Source organism: Synchiropus splendidus, chromosome 2, assembly GCF_027744825.2.
Source record: "Synchiropus splendidus isolate RoL2022-P1 chromosome 2, RoL_Sspl_1.0, whole genome shotgun sequence".
NCBI lineage: Eukaryota > Metazoa > Chordata > Actinopteri > Syngnathiformes > Callionymidae > Synchiropus > Synchiropus splendidus.
The window spans coordinates 26,882,261-26,905,285 of record NC_071335.1 but is presented as its reverse complement, the minus strand read 5'-3'; the positions used below and the strand labels follow the sequence as shown (position 1 = coordinate 26,905,285).

The 23,025-nt window shown below is 45.0% G+C and overlaps 1 protein-coding gene across 1 annotated transcript; it reads left to right on the top strand.

Moving 5' to 3' along the window:
* The first annotated feature begins 1,394 nt into the window (after positions 1-1,394).
* On the top strand, positions 1,395-22,606 carry LOC128754793 (vasorin-like). The gene is made up of 2 exons (XM_053857675.1): positions 1,395-1,541; positions 18,595-22,606. Exon 2 carries the CDS (start codon positions 18,616-18,618, stop codon positions 20,743-20,745), a length of 2,130 nt encoding a protein of 709 aa, XP_053713650.1. The 5' UTR covers positions 1,395-1,541; positions 18,595-18,615; the 3' UTR covers positions 20,746-22,606.
* The last annotated feature ends 419 nt before the right edge of the window (positions 22,607-23,025 follow it).

Sequence of the window (23,025 nt, the reverse complement as noted above, 5' to 3'; positions counted from 1 at the left end):
CAGGGTCCATCATAAAACAAGGAGGGCGCTCCTTAAAGCTCTGCCTTCAGGAGATATTTTCATGTCACTCTGTGTTGTACCTAATGTGACCTTGTCACGCCACGTCACTTAAAGCAGCAATGATAACGTCACCCTGTGGGTCTTTAGCCAAACCATTCTTATTGGACATCAGGAGGAAAAGCATTCGATTCAACTGAAAGCCTAGTGTGTGAATGTATGACGCAAAAGTCCACATCAGTATGTTTTGCCTTCAGAGCGAGAACATGTTGTCACTTCACATCAACAATAGTTTGCATACAGTGTGCAAGCTATGATGCCTGGTGAGGTATTCCGTGCATGCTCAGCTAGGTGGAGGCCCCAGGGCAGACCCAAGACCATTATGCCTCTTGGTTGGCTTGAAACGCCTTGCTATACCCTGATAGATAGATAGATAGATTTGAACAACCTGCGAGTGAGCTTTCTCTCCAGATGAAAACAGAAGAGTGTATTTTGACGTCCAGCATTAGCCAACACCTCGTCCTTATGGTGACCTAGTCATGTGGGACAGTATACGCCGGCAAGTCCTCACTTGCTGGGACATCTGGCTTTAGATGCTGGAATATCTCACAGTGTGTGAGCATGTGTAAATGCAGGCATCTGTTCTCACCCGTTCTGCTCAATTCCCAAACCAGTCCGTCCGTGTGCCACCATGGAAATCAAGACTCTTGGTGAGCCCCAAATACTGAGAGTGTCGGGTTCCTAAACGTAGAATTTAGTGTCTCCGTCTGAAGCTCGTTCTCAGTTTAGGTGACAAACGGAAGTATTTTGTTAGTGCTGCACCTGCAGCTATGTTCCCAAGGCTCCAAAAATACTCCGGCTGGAAATAGATCGCAAGTGCAGTGTGAAAAACTGAGCAGCAACAATGACACAAAAATGAAAGTTTGACAACACAATAATGCTTATTACTAAAACATTACTAGTGTACGCACCACAAGTTCTGATAGGTAAAATGAAGTACACTACACAAGTCATTTTTCTTTTTCGATTAAATAAAAATAATAAAATCAAAGATACAAACAACATCTAAATAAAACGACTAAAAACAAATAAAAATATATAACATATATTATTTAAATAAATTATGTATAGACACAAAATAACCTGTGTTTAATGCCTTAATTCTAAACTCTTAAAATACGAATTATTGTAAATATTAATGCAAATTAACGTAACGTAAACCTCATTAAAAATGATTTAAAGAAGAAATAAAATTCTCTGTGAATTCGTGGTGGCAATAATCTCTTCTCTCTCATCCAGGTGAAGCGGCGCGCACGAGCAGCGCGATCCCGCGTGGCGCCTCCCTCTTCGTCCTCCTCTTCCTCAGCGTCAATGAGCGCTATTGTTAGTGGCTGCGCGCTCCACTCCAGTGCGGGAGCTTCAACTTCTGATTCCCTGCGCTCCACTCTGTCGTTCGATCCCCCCGGTGGAGTTGTGGATTTGCTCAGACAGTGGATTAGTGGGAGCCAGGTATTCCAGCGTGGAGCGAGGCTTGATTTGGAAAGGTGAGTCTCGGAAAGTTTCAAATCTCAGAACCAACAGATTGATGAGTCGCCTAACTTTTACGCACGGTGCAACGCCAGCAGTCGACGTTGAGTCGGATCGTTTCAGTCACTGACAGTTGGCGGTCCAGGCGGAACTTTCTGCCTGGACTGACCGGCTGTAAAGCGACTTTCTCGGGTGTGAATGCGGCGCACCGCCGGACGCACGGAGCGCGGACCTGATCCTGTGTCTGAGATCTGACGTCGCTGTCGGTCAGATGTTTCTGCAGACCTGCAGTCATGGCTCTAATCTTCTGATCCCTGCTGTCGAACACTTGCGAATAACACTACATTTTGTCTTGCAGTGTTTTGAAAAATTCATAAATCCATTTAAATTTATTTCAAATTATATTGTAAAATATTATTTTTTCTTTGAGTCTATATGTAAAACACACACACACACACGAAAAGTTTGTGTCAAACTCAAGGTCCGAGGGCCAAATCTGGCCACTTTATTTCTCCTGCAACAAAAATATTCTGCTCAGTTCAGTGCTAATGTCAAGAGCAGTAAATATACCACCAGGACCTGTGGAATCAGTGTTTGAGCTTTGTTGGAGTGTTTGGATGGAGTCTGTGTTTTCCCTGACAAGAACTATTATTTGTTAAAAATGTTGGTCCTTTGTGATTGAGTTTGGCGCCCATGTTTTGAAAGGAGTCAACTGTAAAATTAGAACTCAATTTAAAAGAAAAAAAGTTACATGAAGTGAAATCATGACAAATTTATTATTAAAATTTAATGCAACATAAGAAGATTATTGAAAGATGACATGTGACCAAAATGCTGCAGATGGCGACGTGCTGAGTCAGCGACTTTTATTCATACTTCGCTCCCAGTGTCATCGAATCGGTGTTACGCAGGTTGGCTGTCGATCAACTTCTAAACATTCCATGGATGACAACCGAGCTCAAGTTTGTTTAGACCAATCCGCAGATATGCAAGTTGCCCTGCGCTGTTTGCTGGCGACACCTGCCTTAGTGACGTGCCGCCTTCACTGTCGGTGGGACATCAAGACTGTGTCGGTATGGCTGAGCAGAGTTACGCGTTTGTGAAAAGCAAACAGAGGAGGAGGAGGAGAAGGGATGGCAGAGGCAGGCGCGTGCAAACATTCCTCACTTGGTGTCTCAGAGATTTCATTAAGGATTTCTTTTTCTTGGGGGGGGGGGACTCCTGCCTGTATCCAGCCTGGAATAATCCCCGGGGTTGTCTAATAAGTGCCGGGGTCATGACAAGTGAAAAGGAGGGAGGCTGGAGTTGGTGGAAGGAAGTTGGAGGCACCAGGTGAAGAGGTGAGTGTAATAACCACCATTCAAGACATGGACTGTCATTAGTCAGTTAGTTTGAGGGTAGTTTTTGGTCTTTGTCTTTGTGAAACACTGGTCAGCAGCCAGCCGGTCCTCCTGATGCTTGTTTCCCCCCGGTGCTCTGGTTTCCTCCCACAGTCCAAAACAAACAGTGGCTATTTTGTGACTTTGTGGGATTTGGGGACTAGTCGAGGACAGTGTAGCAGGGAAGGGCTTCATCTCAGCTGCCTGCAGAACATCCAAAAAAAGGTGATTTGCCTCAAGTTTGTAGGAGGAAATTGTAGTACGAGCTCATTTGAGAGTCCGTCTCCACAATCCACCGTCCAACTTTATGAAAAATGGGGTGGTTTGTTTGTTCTGGATGTTCAACCTCAGCCTGGTAGCATGTCACACCAGATGGACACGACGTCTTTCAAGCGAAAGGTGTCTTGTGATGAGTAAATGGTGACTGTGAAGAAAGGCTGGCAAACACACAAAATGTGGCTCATTTTTGTTTCTTTCTAAAACCAGAGACTCAGGTTTCACTTTTACAAGCTTCCCCGACACCTGAGGAATTCGAGCCTCTTGTTAGGTCGAGCCTTTACACGCTCAGCAGAGGAGAACTTCCACTTCCTCAGAAGTCCGAGACCCCGGGGAGGGTTTAAGGGATCACAAATCCATCACTAACCCGCGGAGTGCGTCCCGACCCCCGCTCATCCTCACAGGGTAAACGCGGTTCAGCGGTCAGGTAAAGAGCGTGGCACATAAAACTGGTTACATTCCAGAGTGGGACCAGGAGAGAGGATGCTATTATTAGTGTGGTTGTTGTTGTTGTGGAGCGAGTGGAGACAAACAAAGGAAAAGTGATGTGGCTGTATGTGTCGAGGGTGTTGAGGGACCAGTGTGTGTGTGTGTCATCTACTGTCGTCTGCTTCATTTCTATGTTTAAATTCATACGATTGTGTGTTTGTTTGTGTGTCTGTCAGTGTACACGTGCTGTTTAATGGGTTACGATGAGGAGTGTATATATGTGTGTGTTGGTATGTGTCTGTCTGGAGTGGGACGCTCAGATTTTGCATTTGTTTGTGAGTAGAAAAGTGTGCTGTTAATGTGCTTGCAGTGTTTGTCTCTTAGTTGCTTTAGCCTTACTTCTGAGGACCTTATGCCTTTGTGGGGATCATTTGGCTGAACCCCACAATTCTCAGTCTCAATTTGAGGATTAAGACTTCAAAATAACTGGGTCACTATAATTAGGATTGGTTCAGAGTCTTGGTTGAAGTTGGGCTTTTGTTTTAGGTGGTTAGGTTTAGGGTGAGAGGCTGGGGAAAGGGTGATGGCAATGAGCGGTCGCCACAAGAATAGAGATACACACACGTGTGTTGTGGTGTTTGTGCTGACAGAGAGGGTTTTGTGGGCTTGTTTATCCTACTTTCTTAACAAAAACCTATCCTTGTGGGGACCATATGACAATGGGCTGGACCCCACAAGGTTAAGCCTCAATTTGAGGACGAAGACTTCAAAATAAGTGGGTCATTATAACGGGGTTTCACTTTGGCTCAGAGTCCTGGTTCAGGTTTGCCATGTGCTTTAGATGGTTAGGTGTAGGGTGAGAAGCTGGGGAAAGGGTCATGTTCATGACAAACCCGACAGTGTCCCCACCGGGATAGAAATACAAACATGCGTGTGTCTGACCGTGTATGTGTCCGTTGTCATACGTTATCTCAGGTAAAGGTGCCGCTTGTGTTTCGGATAAAGAGAATGAGGGAAAACCCACCTGCAGGTCTTTCTTTTCTTTGTCCCGTTTCCCGAGGCTACACACACACACACACCCTTATCCACACTGAACATCACTCATCTGAGGCCTCGGAGGGGCTGCAGGGCCTCACAAAAGATTTCAAAGGGGTCGACGTCTGAACCTGCATTATTCTGAAAATACCTGCCAAGGTGAGAAGGGAAGTTGTTCCATGCTGTAAGTGGCAGTGTCGGTTACAGCCGACGTGTGTGAAATGAATCGTCTGACAGCGGGAAGATGATCGAGAAGCCGGAGGGTGTGAGATCAACGGAATGTGTTGTGCGCCTTCGGTTTGACGTGAACTCACGTGACCCTGCGAGCGCTTTGATAACCTATCGCGAAACGCCAGTCACAAAGATTGGTTCGGGTTAGCGGAATTCTTGAGCTGAAAACGTCGATTTTTCTCTGATGTTTCCGACAAAGTACGACGTAGGAAACATGCCCTCACTAAAAAAACAATGTAGTAAACATGCCAGGCCTGTGTGTGGCAGTGTAACCCCTTTAAAAAAAAGAAAAAAAAATGATTACAAACATGACAGAAGAAGTGGAACTGAAGTTTTCTGTTTATATTTCCAGTTAGCTGTTGCAGAACGAGAGGCGGGGTGATGACATCATACATGCTTTGAAACCTCTCCGTTCTGTTCGATACACAGTTCTTATCCAGCTTAACAGCCATAAGAAGTTAGTGCTAGTTTGTCCACAAACACAGTCTAAAGATGTATACAGTAAAAACACATTAAAAAAATCTGATTCGATTAGTCTGAAAAATTGCTAACCGATAAATCGGTAGTAAAATAATCGGTAGCTGCAGCTGAACTGAAGACTTTTGGACGTGATCTTTAAGAGAGAGTTGTCTGATTCAACTTTCTAACTAAAGCTGAAAGGCCAATAAAAATTGGACTGCAGTCCAAAAATGGAAAATGCAAAAGAAATAATTAAGAACAAAACAATAGAGAAAACAGAGATTCCGGCTCCTCTCGTGTGACCTCGTGGTTTCACTGCAGGACAGACAGTGCAGCAGGATTCCCTTCTTACTTTACGGTCTGCGGGTGAAAAGTTGCTCTTAAAACAATAAATCTGAATATGAAATGGCGTGCAAAGCTGAGTGTTATTATACAGAGCTAGGGGAAAATAAAGAACATCAAACAGACATGAACACATGAAGCCTATAAAACCACTGTCTGTCAAAGCTCTGGTGAATCTCTCAACACTTTTATTGTGGCCTCAGCTTGCAGCGACTAAAAGCGTCTCTTCATTTGTCGAAAATCCTACTGGTTTGTTTATTAAAGCACCGTGAAGGAATATTCTCTTTGAGCCGCGCGGCACGGCTCCCCCTCTCTTTTTAATTTGTGGTGTGTGTAATGAAGAAAACCTGTCAGCGGATGGGAAACCACCTCAAAGACTTGGTGGGAACATCAGAGCTCTTTCAAGATGAGACTGGAACGCTCTGCGACTGAAGCATTCGCCGCGACAAGCGCTGGCAGTCGAGTGGTTCATATTGACTTGTGCTGATTGACAGGTTCATTTGCTCTGGTATTAGTAAGTGAGGAATAATTTGTTGTGTGGTTTCAGGCACTTCCTCCACCCCACTGATGCTGTATGAAGATGTCTTCCAGGTTTCTGCTTCAGTTGATCGTGTGGGCCTTTTCCTTATCACCCATTCATATGGCCAGTAGGCGTCTGCAGTACTTTAAATCTGCAGTATGTTGGCGCACCCCGAGGTCACATGACCACGGAAACATTTTCTGCTTGTACGACTGAGGCAGCAGATTACTTGTCCCGAATTAGGTAGAAGTTTAAATGTCAACGCCCCTCAAGATAGGGCGTGTCTTCCCCTGTCGCCCCCGACAGTGAAACAGGAAGTATGGGAGGGGTCGACTAGGAGGCCTCTTTAATGGTCCCCATAAACTATGATTGAAGATGAGATAACAGTGTCATTGAGATTCACACTGACATATCGACAACAAAAAAACAAGCCGCGGAAAATGTCTGTGGGGGGGCAGTGCACACTTTTTCCAAGTCCTTCCAAGTCGCTTTGCATCACTCGCAGTGTGGGGCGCCCTCACAGTCTGGTATTATAGTCGTGTATGTTATAGTGCGTAACACGCAAGCACAACATTCGCCATGCACTAGTGTTTATGGGAGTCATCGCATCGTGAGGAGTGTTTTCAGCGCTAAAGTTACTGCCCATTCGGAGTTCATGCAGCATAAGCCTCCATCCTCACAGCACTCCTCCGCGCAGGACTAGAGCTGTGGCAAGTTGCTTCTAGGTGGCTCACAGGCACCATTCTTGATCCATTTTGCCAAGAGGTCAGCCAGTGGGAACAGGGAACCATCTTGACTTTCACCTGGCTAACCTGCTTATTTGTACCCGCATAACACCTGGAGTTAGCAGTCTGAAAAGACATTGGAAAATGGAGGGAAATGATGAGATGAATTCCTCTCCTTTTCAACGCCTCCGATCACATTGAGATGGAAGAGTTTTTGTGTGTTTAATGTGGGAACAGCTTCTTTCTCTCTCAGCTCTCTCGAGTTGAAACTCACCGTGACCAAATCGTTTCTTGAAAAACTCAAATTCTTTGGTTACACGTGACTAATAGCGTGGCTTGACTTGTTGATGTTTTTGGGTTGAACCGCTGTGACTATGGACGCTCTAGATGTGTCGGCCCAAACTCAACTGACTGGGAGTCATTAGAGGCAAAGTCTTGTTGAGGCTGGGCTGCAGACCGGAGGGAGAGAGGGGTCTTCTGGCTGGTCTTCGCTGCCCATCATTGGTGATTCTGTTTCACCTTTAGCATGTAGTTCAATGACATTCACAGTGAGGTTCTTCTGCATTTGTCTTCAAAGTACAGCTGTGTTGAAATCAACCTAAGCGTTAGATGCACCTGAAGAACAATGTGTCCTGTTGGGACCACACCCATGCTGTAATTGGCCACCAAACTGCATCCTTCAGGCCACAAATGGCCTGCGGGCCGTGAATCTGGATACAGCGAATCGAGCTGTTGGGCCACACGCTCTTCCTTCCTCTGCGGAGTGTGAACAATATGGAAAGGAACTCTTCACTTCATTTGATCCTGTTTTCCTCTTTGTTGTTGGTTATTCATTTATGAATAACTTCATTATTATTTTACTTTATTTTATTTATTGATTTATTTTTTTCTTTCGATGTACTAAAAGCACTTCCCTACTTACTGGGATCCTCACTGACATTGGCAATAAAGTTTTTCTGATTCTTTAAGAATGCACTCGATGCCCCACTATAACATGTGTGGTGCCTTCGCTGCAACAAAGCAAGGATGGATCTTTCTATCGGAGCATTTCTGCAGCAGGCCGAAGCTTCTGCACGCTTGGTTGTGTCTCGGCAAGCGTCTGTGGGAAAAGGCTTTTGTGCCTGCGCCGCATCTGTGTACATGCATACCTCCATGTTTTCACCCCATTAGCCGCTAATGTGACGACACTAGCTTGACCGTATCTGGGGTTTGATCTCACAGCAGATACACATTTAGTGATTTGCACGCCTCACTATCATGTGCAAAACCTCCCCCCGGCTCCTTCAGCTCCAGCCTCACATTGTCTCCACGTATTGTTGCCCTTGATTCCAGCAGCGCTCAGATTAAGAGAAGATCATTTCAGAGTTCCACCGTTTTCATCGCTGGCTTCAGCTTAACACCGAATCAGGGCAGTGTGTGTGAGAGTCAGGGTGTCACAACAACATCATTCTTTTCCCCCATTCCAAACATTTCCACGAGCCCCCAGGCACCTTTTTCTTTTTTTTGGGGGGGGGGGGGGTCGTGTGTCAGCGGCTGGTGTGCAGCGGAGCGTGCTGCGGCCAGGGCTGCACATTTGTCTTTATCGGTTTCACCACTCGCTGTGCAGCCAGGCCTGCGCACGTGTAAACACAGCGACCCCAAGCAACAGCAGACGCTTGGACTTGACCAGTGATGATCGATCCTGAAGTATCGATACCTCCGAAACCAGATCTTGGGTCTCTAAAATCGATTCTCAAACTAAATATTGATACTTTCAATACTTTTATTTTGAGGTAATGTACATTCCTAACAGGAAGACGATGAATAATAACTAAACTATTATTGTGGCATTATTTGTTTAAATATTTTACAAGCAATTTCAGAACAGACTAAAATGTGAGGCAGTAAATATGCGATTGTTCCTGAACAAAAACCTGTGAGTGAGGGGTCGACAGTGACAATATAAAACACATATTCAGTGTTTTCATGTTCATGTTGAATTACATTTATAGTGGTTTTTAATAATTAAAGGCATTAAAAATTAATGTTTTTTTTTCAGACTCATCCTTGCATTCAAGGAAGCTATGATATCGGTATCGGTATCACCGATACCAGCCTGAATATTATGCGGAAATCTGTGGAATCGAACATCACTAGACTTCACTGCTGCGTGTCATTATTCGGATGTATTTATTTATTTTCCCACTGATCAAACTGTTATAAACTGTGGTGGCGCTAGACAAATCTGCGTAGAAAGCTGGAGTGGGAAGAAAGTAAAGGAGCGACAGTTAGCGTGCCTGAGAGCGTAGGCTGGTTGATATATAGGGAGCTGTGACCCAGCGGGACACAGAACACTCTCAGTAAACGCAGGGCAATGGAACATGACACTTTGCTCTTGTTATCAAGTTTAATATCAGTAGGTCCTTAGACCCAAATTTCACTATTGAATCCTGGAGCACCAACTGTATGAGGCAGGTTTTTGCCTAGAAAAGGAGCGCACTACATTGTGGTGATATGATGGTTGGTGCTTCAGCATCTGGGCACTCTGGTTTCCTCCCTCATCCCTAAAGTGCTCAGTGGTGAATTGATACAATACCACTGTGTTGCATGGTTGTTCATCTTCATCAGGGTTCTCCATGGGAGTTTTTAACCACCGTTGTTGGGGGCGGTTCTGCGGTAACCTTCCCCTAACCAGAGTCTGGTAAGGGGAAGGTATGTCTGAGTTCGGTGGAGGCAAAAGTGGACGGGTGACAGAGCGTGTTGTGCATCTTTCTTGGTCCTCCTTAAGAGTCTACCTTAAAAGGCTTGTTGAAAACCCCCAGTGGAGGGAGCCCCTATGCTGCTATAGTTCTGAGGAGAGCACTGTACGTGTGCGACCAACACTCTCGCCCCATGTAGCTGGGATCGACCTCAGCCTCCTCAGTGAGAATGAAGAGACAGAAATGATGCAGCGAATATGACTTCCTGTGGTGGAAAGTGAGTGGCTAGGATCAGCTGGGTTTCACGTCCTGTCCACCAAAGAACGTTTTAAAACAATAAATGTCGTGCAGAAACACCATCAGTTGACTCTTTTCTGGAATAACTAGATGCATTTGAAGTAACTTTTAAGGAGCGTGTTGAGTCATGATTGATGACTGATGCCAATCATTTCACATTTTTGCGGCCCAGTGGCTTCCATCTGACCCCAGAAGGAGCTATTTTCGAAACGCACTCATTCATCCGAAGCATCTTGTGACAGTAAATGTCCTGACTCCAATGTTGAAAACAAACAAAAAAAAAAAAAACGCCCTCTCAGCGATTTAAAAATGCAGCCTTTGTCTCTGGGTCGTGAACCAGCCGAGGTCGTGCAAACACACAGTTCAGTCTGCGCTCATTGATCCCCTTTCAAATAGGAACAAGAGCCAGTGTTTGTGTGTGTGTTGACTCAAGAGGACGCGTGAGGAGTTTAAGTAAATAGATAAGTGACAAAGTAAACTTACACGCCGACCGAGCGCAGCGCTGTTCCTCCCTCCTCCACACGAGGTGCACTCACCATTACACGTGTGTTTTTCAGGATGTAATCCAGTTAAAGGGCTGTGTGTGTGTGTGTGAGAGGTGTGTGTTCATGTGCGCCAGCCTCCTTCAAAGTTCTCTCAGCGATAAATCCATCCTCACTTCTTCGGTTGAACGTTGGGTTAATGGGGTGATCCAGCAGCAGGGGTCAGTCAGCAGAGGTCGTTCGGCCTGTTTCCCCCAAGCACATGTGGATGAATGCAAGTGTGTGTGTTTCTGGGAGTCAAGTTGCCACGGTTGTACACCATCAGCCAGTCAAGAGAAGAGAAGTAGCAGCGTAGCATTGGCTGCTTACGAGTCAAATCTTCTTAGTGACGACTGTTTCATGAAGATTATGGGATGCACTTAAACCTGTTTTTCTGCTGACTGCAAAAATCATCTGTATAGTTTTGTCCTTAGTTTAGGTCCCCAGACCTTCCACTGCTCGGGAAAGTGTCTTTATCATTTTTTTAGTTTGATCGTTGTGGCCAAAAATGCCTGATTTTGCCACGTATTTTTTTTATTGTGGTGAAAGTTTTTGGTCATGGAAGAACATGACAGGAAATAAGGACCTTTGCCTTTTATCTTGTGAAAAATAGTGTCAGTTTTTAGCCTAAAAAATACTCCAGGCTGCAATAGGAGACCTAAGATTGGAAAAAAAAAAAGTCATTGGTAGTCTTTTGGGGGATCAAAGCTATTTTCTGGTCCACTTTTCCTCATGCCCTGGATCACACATGTTCTGTACCTCAGTTTGAATGATAAATATAAATAAATAAATACATTTTTTGTGTAATTTATGTTTGACGTCACAGCAGAATCCGACTGCTCCGTTGCTGAGGCAGATGCTAAAGGTATTAAACTATCAAAGGTAGGAGCTAGCAAACAGTAGCTGACATGGTAAAACACTCACTGTGACCCAGTAAAGCTCGTCCTGCCTGCTGGCTGTCTCCGCCCGACTACCGAGTGAGAGCCTGCGATGAGCATTGTAGTTCACTACCACAGTTCAAATCACACAAAAACTGTAGTAACTTTTGAAAATCAGTTTTCTCACAGTGCCTTTGAAATTCACAGACATCGTGTGTGAGATCTATGGCATAGTTCAAGCTAGATCAGAAAACAACTTTCATCTCTCCATTGACTCCTGTTGCTGTTGACTTAGGTCCCATGAGGCGGAAGTCTATAGGTGACTTTTGCTCCCCATATTTTCAACAAAATGAGTATTTCAAGTCCAAAGAACACACACGCGCCAAATAAATAAATAGATACATGTAGATGCTCCATAAAAAATGAGGATGAAACATGTGCATCTGTTTTATGACGATGTTCCGTGAGTGGTTTCCAGCGTGTAGTGAGCGCTTGTTGTTTTGTTACGGAGCTCCTCACGAGGGCGGAGACTCAGAGACATTTGGATGGGTGCAGTCTGAGAGGTGAAGGTGGCGAACGTTTGTGTGTATGTGAGCAGAGTTGTTCAGCAGCTGCTTCAAAGTGGTTTCAACGACCATTAAATTCATTTTTGTAGTTGCAAAAACGCGTGGATGTAGAAGTTGCTCTTATTCAAAGTCAAACGCGAGAATAGTTTTCGTTGGTGTCGCCATCTTGTTTTCTGGCTTGGTAACTGGAACAGTCTTCCACGCCGCTCCTCTTCCTTCGCGGTTGCATCCCATCTTTTCAGTGCACACTCTGACCTGCTGGGGGCAGGATGCGTGGACCAGTTATTTGAGAAGAAAGAGGACACCGCCTCAGCGTGTCCGTGGTCCAGGGGAAGCAATTCTCCATTTGACGCTGCTCAGCATTACTGTAGTATGTGTTTTTTTGTACCTCCAAATGTTGACTTATTTTCCTGCGTCTTGAGGCGAGTAGACTCAGCGAAATTTTACCCCCTGCTGTGTGTTTGAGCCATGAGTCTGGAAGAAAACCCACCTCTCCATGTGGGCTCCAATCCAAGGCCAATGCTAGTTCACCTACATTTTTGAGCAAAACGGGCAAATTTCTGGGGAAAGCTGCACCAACTAGTCAACTTAGTGGCCCGTATTGGACCATTAAATTGGTCGCTGACAGTTTCTTTGGTTAGTTAGTCATGATGTCATCACTTTCTTGGTACTATCCATTGTGAATGGAAACATGGCTGAGATTGTGGGACCCAAAACATTGAATATGTGGAACCATTTCACACATCAAAGGACACGAACATTTCATGTGACATTTTGAGCAATTCAAATATACAGTTTTAAAACACCATTTAACACTATAGAACCTTTAAACATGTACATGTATTTATACCTCCACAATGAGACGTGTTGGCGTGTCCATGTAGCTGCACGTCTATGATAAGTCATCGTGAAGGTGGTCGGAGGTTGCAGTCCTAGTCCTGGGACAGAGTCCAAAGCATGGAAGTTCCCCTTTTCTGACCGCAAATTTACTTGCCAAGATTCATTTATACAGTGGGATAACAGTGGGCTGGAGTGGATCCCAGCTTCAGGAGACGAGCGTCTGGGGACACTCTGGACAGGTGGCCATCCATCAAACACGTAGACTCACGCCGACGGACAATTTACCGCCGTCAATAGTGATGGATGCTTTTGGGCTGCGGGAGGAACCCCATGTGTCTCCGGGCTGCGAGGTTTGCAGTCAGCCGCCTGAAGCGGGATTCAAATCCAGAACCTTCTCGCTGTGAACTGTAACTCCTTCCTGCTGAGAGATCGAATAATAAATCCCCGCTCGCAGTCCCGTCTGACGGTGTGCTAAGGGCGTCCATGTTTTCCTACGGAGTTTTGTTACGGAGGAACTAGTTTTCCGCTTGCTAAGAGTCAGTGTTGCCTTATGAAATTGTGATCGTTCGGTGATAATGCTGACCGTTATTTGTGTTGCGGTCGGAGGAATGCGCTCTGGTGTATTCGGAATTCCCCCACTGTGACATTTCCTTCTCCTTCTCCTTCAGATGAAGCGACTGATTCAGAAGATCTGACTTTGTGTTGCATCTGTTCCCAGTGTTGACTTTGCTGTGGAGGTTAAATCACGGCTGCCGTTCGGAAACCGCAGATTCTGACCAGCGGGACTAATGGCCCATTTTCCACTTTGGGTTGACTGGGTCATAAATCTGCGGCGCCGATGACTCGAGTGTTTCAACCCTCGTCCCGTGATGATGTCGAACCTGCACCTCTCCGCGTGGCTGTTTGAGTGCTGCAGCAGAAGTAAACCCACCATCCAGTCCTCCACCTTCAAGATGGTGGTCAGCGAAACAGGAAGTTGCAAAGCTGCGCTTACTTAACAGAGCGATTCATGTTAAGCAGAGGTTGTTGAGTCAGGACGCCTCTTTACGTCAGCATTAGTTTATAGACACAGAGTCTGAGATATTGCCGCGGTCAGACTATGGTGTGCGTGTAAACGCGGCCCGTCGTAGCGCTGCAAGTCCTGACTGCGCTTGTGCTGAGTCCAGGTGACCTGTTTCCAGGCAGAGGGAGAGTTTGAGTGACAGCTCGGCTACGCAGGCATGAAGGGGCCCTCGCTTTCGGAGCAAGGTCCCAGTGGTGGTCACAAGTCGCTCTCTGGCCATCTTGAGCCAAACAAAAGTGTGATTTCAAAAGCTGGTCTTCATAACTCAAGTCATGAAATACTGCCAACCTTCATGATTTTGTTTGGCTGCAAAACTTTTTTACCAGATCAGCTATAACTTATGAAGCAGTGCACTTCCAGATACAAAAAGGTATTTATGAATATGAAAGTGCAATTAGAAAAAATATGTGACAAAAAGCAGTTAAAAAAATACAACACAATACAGTGTTGAATACATTACAATGCATGAAAACCAATACAGATTTTTAGCAAAAAGAATTGATATTATTCTGATAAAATATGTATGTATTTAAAAGTTCTGTTCACGTCGACTCAAATGTTACTTAAAAGTAGAATTAAAAATAAATAAGATATAAGTTGCTTTTAAAACATAAAAAGCATGTAAGATAAAGGAGTTTGGGGAGTTAACAGGATAATAATATAGTAATAAGCATCATGAGGTTAAAAAAGACATGTTAAAAAAGTACTGTTTATTATTTAATAAACATGATATTTAAAAACTATTAATAGAGAAAAGCTACGATTATATTTGAGATTAAAAACTGAAATTCTTGTATTAAATTAAATTTTTTTGTGCAAATTCTGAGGGAAAATGAATGTTGAGATTACACTTGAGTGGAATTAATGATGGACATTACAGGAGTGGGAAAAAAGTTTTTGTGCACCTCATGCATTGTACAGGCTGCAAAATATTACATTTATGATGAGATGGTTTTTATATTTTTTGGTTCAGTTCTTAGTTATTTGAACTGACTCATTGAAACTGTTAAATTTTGTGTTTTGTTCTAATAAACAAAAACAAACAAAACAAAAAAAAAGAAACAGATATTTGTATTTGTATACGTCTGCATGATGCAGCTGCAGCTTTTGAAACAGGAAAAACTGCAGAGTTAGTGTCAAATTTTAGGGGCCAAACTGTGTAAAGCGACTAAAAGACAACATTTTAACACATTTGTTATAAAAGCCTCACAATTTTAAAAAGTAAATAGGATCATGAGTAGATATGGAAATGATTGGATTGTATTTTACAGAAGTGAGGATCCATGCTGACAATAATAAAAGTGTCTTTGGTTTTGAGTTTGCAGTCCTAACTTCGAGTCACAGAGAGAACTCGGCTCAGGTCTGGGTGCCGTTTGGCAGCATGAGATGATCAACTGGTGCAGAACTGGTTTCAGCCGTCGGGACTCTGATTTCAGTGGAGGTGGATTTGAGAGTTGTAAAACGCTGCAGGAGGATCACGCAGGGCAGGAGCTGACAGGTCCCAGTGACGCGTCTCAAACCAACTGCTACACCTGTGGAAAGATGCTTGTTTATTCTCCCACTGAAGGAGAGATTCCATCGCCTCCATGAAATGTGTTTCTCCGAGAGGCTTGACAGTCGTTGAAAGGAGGAGAAGAGGGGGGCAGGTTTGAGGGACGTCCAACAACCTCCCGCCGCACCTTCAGCACAGGTGACATGTTTATTTCCAAGCGATGAAAGACGCTGATGCTGTTGTCACAGGGATTAAAGCGACCTGTCGGAGCAGCAGGTCTGTGTGTTCGCCGGGTTTCACTTTTTATCGCCGCACGTCTTCTTTACAGTGTGTGCTCAGATAAGCACCACACAGAACCGGAGAATACCGGGCTGCTGGGTGCATTCCAGGTGAAGACGGGATTGGCATGAATCAAAGACCAAGTATTTGACCAGAGATTTGTACTGTAGTAAGCAGCATCGCTACTGTAGTAAGCAGCATGGAGGTGGGAGCCCACCATGTCAACCTGGATCTTCTCTGCAGGAAGACCACACAGGGAACTTGCTTGACTGACTGGATTTTGCATTAACTGAGAAATTATGATTTAATTTCTACTACTACTACTAGTACTTAAAAAGCAGCAAACCACTACTATATATGTTACTATACTTCTACTACTTTATATATTTATATGTTGCTAACATACATATGAATAAGGAGTTCATTTATGGTATGGTAAGTATGTATATTATGTGGTACATATATATATATATATATATATATATATATATATATATATATATATATATATATATATATATATATATATATATATATATATATGTACCACATTTATGTATTTTTAATATGTATGTATTTTATTTGTAAGTCTCTATGGAAGTGAAATATTTATGTAGTTTTATGTATATTATAGTATATGTAAATAATAGTATAGTTTTATATATATATATATATATATATATATATATATATTCATACTAAACCACCACCAACAGCAACATCAATAATAATAATGATGATGATTATATTTTATTGAAAATGAAATCAATAATTAATGAAGACTTCATAATAAATAATGAAATATGAAATTGGACATTGTTTTATTGCTTCTATTGCTTTGCTTTTTATTGCTAGTTCACTTCGATAATAAATAAAGATGTTCCTTTTTCATGAATAATTTGTTCACCTTTTTCTTGAATAACATTTTCATTGAATTGCCATATATTTTCATGTGAAACCTCACACCCCCAGAATCTGAGGCGATCTCACATGTCGGAGAGTTTATCATCTTCAATATGCATCTTGAAGATGAAGCATCACGGCAGAGCGATCTTGACAGAGCAGCTCACCTGAAGACCACATGCTCCTCATCGCTGCTCATCACCTGTCATTCAGGCGCCACAGACGCGTTTATGGTCAGCGTTTATGGTCAGTCAAAGGACAATGGACTTTGCAGTTCTCATTCCTGCTGTGCTGAAGTTCTGATGGTCACACTGGAGACTCACTAGCTCGTAAGAGACTGACGGGGGACTCCTTGTCACATGACCTCCTTCAAATCAAAGTGTGTTTGCTATGAGAGAGTGTTGTGTGTTGGCGCGAGACCGAGGCGCAGACAATGGCAGGTCGGCCATCTTGTTGACATCTAGAGGAACGAGGTGGCTCCTACTTCTAACAGGGTTTAACCGCCTCTACAGCAGGAAGGAAACGTGTTTATGAAACAAATAAAAGTACAAGTATGGTGATGACATTAGCAAGTGTGTTTTCCTGCCAAGACTCTTTAAGAGAATTAAGTCTTTAACCAGAGATCTGCCGCCAAAGTTTTTCAACACTTGAAGTAAGACGATCCTCCACCCTGAAGAAGTCCAGCAGAGCAGGAGTTGACTTGAGGTTTTGTTTTCCGCCTGGATAATGAAATCATCTCCCAGAGGAGCGGCACGATTTATGACCTTTGTGAAAGGAGCCCAGAAAGGTTTTTGTGCATACGGTTGATTCGGCTCTGTTCCTCTTCTGGTGTAATCTGGATTTTAAAGTGGAGTCAACCTGGGAAAACACTGTGTGGAAGCATCAAAACAAAGGGCACTTTCTGGTGAGGCAGCGCCACGACTTGACGCTTTCCTTTTAAGGTCCGGTCGTCTCGTAGACGTTTCCTGGCCAGGAACAAAAACCTTTTAACTAGTGATGTCAATCGATTACACATTTTAAAATCTGTTCTATCTGTAACGTAACTTAGTCTCTTCTGCTGTTCATAACATCTTTCTTTTAATTACGTTTGTCATTAATCGGGAGTTTAAAAAAATTGGATTGTGTCAACAGCCCTGCTTTTAAGAGAAACCTTTAGTTCATTGACATCTGTGGAAGCTGAACCGTGTCCAGCCAAAGATTCAATGACGTGACTGAACAGTGTTCTGGTGACGTGCGCCCGAACCCCATCTTGGTTTCCTGTCTGTTCTACGACTCTTTCGTGGAAGTAACCTGAGTACATTTGCAGTCTGCAACTGTGGAAAAATGATCGACTCTGAACTGTCCTGTCAAAGTACGATATAAATTAAGAGTGTAAAACGGTTTTTGATCAACAACAACAAAAAATCCAACCTACTGAAAAATGCTATCCATAACAGACGACTAGGAAGCTGCTCCCTCAGTCTCCTCGATGTTGCTGCCAAACTTGATTTTGAGCTGAAAGGAAGCAAATAATGTAATAGAACAGAATCATTTAGATGAAATTGTGAAATACACCTTTTGACACTCAACAAGTGTCTCCTTCATTTTCTGGCTGCATCTCGCTGCTCCTCGCACCGCAGGGGCCTAAGGTTTATGTTCTTCTTTCGATCCCTCTGGCAGTGCGTGTTGGCTGCGGTGCCTTGTGGGTAAGAGAATCCAGCTGTGTTGTAGCTGCCTGTGTGAGTGGAGTGGAGTGTTGCTCCACAGGTCCGGGGCCCACGCTGACCTGCTTCTCGTCACTCCGACAGGCCAAGCTAGTCTTTCATCAGGTGCTGGTGTCTTCAGTCTTACAAATAGCTGAGGATCGAGTGAGTCCTGTGAAGTCAAATTTAATTATGATTCATGCGAGAGAACTGGTTTTGCCACACTCAAGTTATGTGACTGCTGAAGCTGTTGTGTTTTTTCCTGCCGGGACGTGGCAGATTTTTGGCTCAGGATCGAGGAGGTGGACACATTATGAGTCAACAACCATCAGACTCTGTTGTGTTTGTGGACGCCCACGTTCAGTTTCTGCCCACGTCGATGAGCAACCTCAGATGCAGGATGGGAAACGTCGCCGAAGTTTATGGAACCACTTTAGCAAGCAAACAATAAAGCTATGTTCTCTTTCTCTTTCAGGCGCTCCATCCCGCCGCCACGATGCTGGTTTATCTTCTACTGGTGTTCCTGCTGTCGGGCTTGGTCCTGTCTTCTCAGTGCCCAGATGACTGCACCTGCATGGACAGCATGTCAATATTCTGCATTAACCGACGGGACAGCGCGGTTCCCGCCGTTCCTGCCAGCACCCAGGAGCTGTACGTCTTCAACAATGGCATCCGTACTTTAACCCCAAGTGACTTCAGACACCTGAAGGATTTACAGATGTTGGACATGAGTCAGAATGAGTTGGGGGAGGTCCCTGACGGGGTATTTGAGATGCTCTCAAGTCTGAAGAACTTGGACCTGTCGACCAACCACATTACTCACATTTCCAAAGACAGCTTCTCGGGGTTGGTCCAGCTGGAGCGGCTCTATCTCTCTTCGAATCGCATCCACAGCATCCATGTGGACGCCTTCAACGGTTTGGAGCAACTTCTAGAGCTCAAACTGGAGAAAAACCAGCTGACGTCCTTGCCGTCCCTCCGTCTTCCCAGCCTTCTTCTATTGGACCTCAGTCACAACAACATCCCTCTGATAGGACCATCTGATCTCCAAACTCCCCACTTGGAATCCCTAAAGTTGGCATCTCTTGCACTTTCCTTCCTGGATGAGGAGCTCATTGCCTCCCTTGGGAACCTCCACGAACTAGACATTTCCATGAATCAGTTGAGCGAAGTCCCACAGGCCCTGAAGCAGGACTCTCTCAAAGGTCTGATTAAACTGAACGTGAAGGGAAACCCATTTGGTGAGTTCAGGAAAGAAGATTTCCAGAAGCTGACGGGGCTGCAACATTTGGATATCAGAGGAATTCATCTGCAGGAATTTCCTCAGAACTTTTTCGAGGCGTTCCCCAAGCTGGCTACACTGACGGCTGCTGAAAACCCCTTCAACTGCATGTGTCCTTTAGCCTGGTTCCCTGCCTGGCTAAAAGAGAGCGGCGTCGATCTCCTTCGACCTGAGGAGACACGCTGCCACTTTCCCCTTGTTAACGCTGGGAAGAAGCTGTTTGAGCTGGAGTACGAAGATTTCGGATGTCCACGTAGTACAACGATGGTGATCGACTCCCCCAACAGAAGCACTCCCCACTCCGGAGTGCCCACCCCACCTCCTGAAGCTACCCACACCAACGCCATCCCTCCCCCTCCCCCTGCTACCGAGGGAACCATTTTGTCGGAGACAGACAGCTACTTGCCACATGCCGACAATCCCGTCGTACCAAGCTCAACCAGTGGAGAAAATGAGCAGCACATCTGTCCGCCAAACATCTGCCTTAATGGTGGGACGTGCCACTTTGACTTGCTGGGGGAGTTGAGTTGTGTGTGTCCCACGGGAACCTCAGGAACCTACTGCGAAAATATCGAAGAGGTCCCAGAACTACTGGCCCCGTCCGTGACAGACGGTGAAATGGTGAACTCAGTTGTGCCCGCCTTGCTGGACTCCATCAGCTCACGCCAAGTCACCTCCACATCCATTCTTCTTGACCTGCACCGCTTCATCGAGGCAAGGCCAAACATCCGTGGCATCAGACTGACCTACCGGAACCTCTCGGGGCCAGATCGCCGGCCCAACATTCTCAACGTACCAGCGTCCTACCCAGAGTACACGCTGCGTGGTTTGAAACCCAACTGCACCTACTCAGTTTGTGCAAGTCCTTTGGGTGAAAGAACGAACTCCCGGACGAACAGCTCTCTAGAAGCAGGGTCCTGTACTGAGGCGCGCACCTCCGCGGCGCCGCATACTTCAGCAGAGAAAACTGTTGAGACCAAAAGCCAGCTTCTCTACACCCTCATACCTATAGTGGCAGGTCTGACTATGGTCTTGGGTCTGTCTCTGGTGGTGGGTGTAGTTGTTTGTCTGCGTAGGAAAAAGCAAAGAGGGGTGGACATGGAGGTGGAGCTCGGTTCCGCCGATCAGGAACCTGTGGAACTGGATGGAATTAAAGTTAGCCTGGAGAACAGTGGGAATGGCTCCCTGCAGCAGAAACACCCTGAGATCGACAGCTCTCAGAACCTGAAGCAAAGCCCATCAGTGCAGCAGAATGGGGGGACTTTGGACTATGAGGTGCCCCTGATGCAAGGACACTCCTCCTCAAACAACAACATAGCTTCAATAAAACCGTCTTATTTCTGAGATGAACTAAAACTGACTCTGGCAGGAAGGTTCTTGTCTGTTTGGACTGGTGTACAAACTGCACGCACTTAAATCGTACCGGGGTCCAAAGCTGCCATGGGACAATGCTGGTTACAGAAGGCAGCCCGAGCCGAGGGCTTTGACTTCAAGTGCAATTGACTCTCAAGTCTTAGTAGCGGACTGAAACGGAAGTGCCTTTTTGCATTGACCCGAGCGATTATTCAGTTTCCCAAGCGTTTATCCTGTTGCTGGATCTGGGCAGGAGGTGATCCGTTCTGTGGTCATGAGGAATTAAGACCCGCCTGCAGCTTCATGGTGAAAGACAGGAAGTGAACTTGGAGGGTCAGACGATGGCTTAAAGTCTTCAGTTGTTTACAGATCCACCTGTGCACCCAGAAGCCTCCGACCTGACGGGAGATGAATTTGCTGTGAATGATGAACGGACTGAATTGCAAGTGTTTTATCTGGACAATGTTGTGTGGTATGAAATTGTGACATGTTTTTATGTGCGGCATTTGTGATTGTGAACGATTCACTATTGGTCTAGTGAACTGGCCCCAGCTAAAAATCCGGTATTATGGATCCAGTTGTTCAGAATTTTGGGACTTGCTGCAGCAAGAATCTTTGAATCTATGTGCCTATTTCCATTTGTACCAAGCCTGGAACATACACTCCCACCTCCTGCAGCCCTAGTTTCTGGTACAGGGGTCTCGAACTGAAAGCAGGTTTTGGTTCTAACTGATCAGGAGCGCACAGTTTAACCAGCCAGGACTCTGAGGCTCTCAAGATTGTCAGTCTGGTGCTGCTTATTTGGTTGGAACAAACACAGTTTGGCACTATATGGGTTTCAGTTTGACACACCTGCTGTGGTCTCTGTTGAGAGGGGTGGCCCCTAAATGTAGCGTCTGCCCCTGGGGCCCCAGCTCAGAAATGATCCTGAAGGCTCCCGAATTTAAACCAACCTAAGACATGTGAAGGAGGCCCACAGCGATTCCAGGGTGTCTCCTCTTTTTCAGCAACAGGTTGCTGCATCTTGAAATAAAGAATGACAAAACTGGGATGTAATGGCTGAGCACCCTTTGATGCTTCAACATAAAACAGTCCCTACATGTTACAGTGTTCATGGAGGTGAAACGCCCCTAAAATGTGTATTTATTCTAACAGATATTAATAGTAAAACTATGTTCCTCCTAGAAATACAAGCTAAATTTTACTAATCTTGTTTGTCCCTTTAGTCATTTGCCGTGTCGGAACCCTGTAGACACAAAGTCCCCTCGGCCCCCTGTTTGGAGCGGCCCCTTCCTTCCCATGCTCTGTCAGAGGGTTTCGGTCCATCCAGAATGAAGAATCCTCATCAGCAACTAACTGGTTTGTGCGGTCACTGGTCATTAGCAGCCAACCAGACTGTGAAATGAACTGCAGTGTTTATCTCCCCCCCCTTCGGTCACACACTTGTAATTCATTGTTTTCGTCTTTATAAATCTCAGCTGGGGCGAGGAAATACAATGGTCAAAGAGCAGCTCATCGCTGCTCCACAAAACCCGCCGTTGTTCTTGGATGAAACGCTGAAGAGATTTTAATGAGTCAATTATCTTTATCTAATAATACTGGGTGACTTCAGTTCAGCTCCGTGTGTGTGTGAGAGTGTGTGTGGGTGTGTTTTTTGTTTTCAACTTTCAATGTTCCTGTTTGATAATTGAAGCCGTGCACTAGACTCTGGAACTGTCCTAAAGCAGCCGACGCTTCCACAAGATGAACTGGAATGATTGCACCTGAAGTTCGGGCAGTGAAGGAGCAGGAATGTCTCCAACAAGCATGTTGCCGTCAACCTTGTGAGATTGTTTTGCTTTGAATGTTTGTCTCAGAACAGTATTAAAGCATCTAGTTTTTGAACCGCTCGTGTTTGTGTTGCTTCCGGCAAGAATCGTGATTTCATGCCACTTTCAGACGCCGCTTGTTCAACCCCCGGAGTCAGGAATTCTCTTTCTGTTTTAAGTCCTTTCAAGTAATTGAGCTGGACATCACTTAAGCAATTGATATTTCCTGGTACAATTCATCTTCTTGTGCTGCTTACCGTCGTCTATCACTCTTAGTTTGAGGAGCAATGTGCTGCCAACAAGTGGTCAAGTTCCACTCTTGAGGCGACGGCGGTGGTTGCTGGGGACTGAGGCACGACGAACTCAGGTCAACATATCCAAGACACAACAAGACTTTCATCCACATGAAGTAGTTGTTTTGATTCCGCATGTCTCTCAGGGGCGTGTCAGGAAAACGCTCCCA

Excerpts from the sequence above, each read along its gene's own strand:
- LOC128754793 (XM_053857675.1), top strand. The coding sequence starts at position 18,616 with ATGCTGGTTTATCTTCTACTGGTGTTCCTGCTGTCGGGCTTGGTCCTG.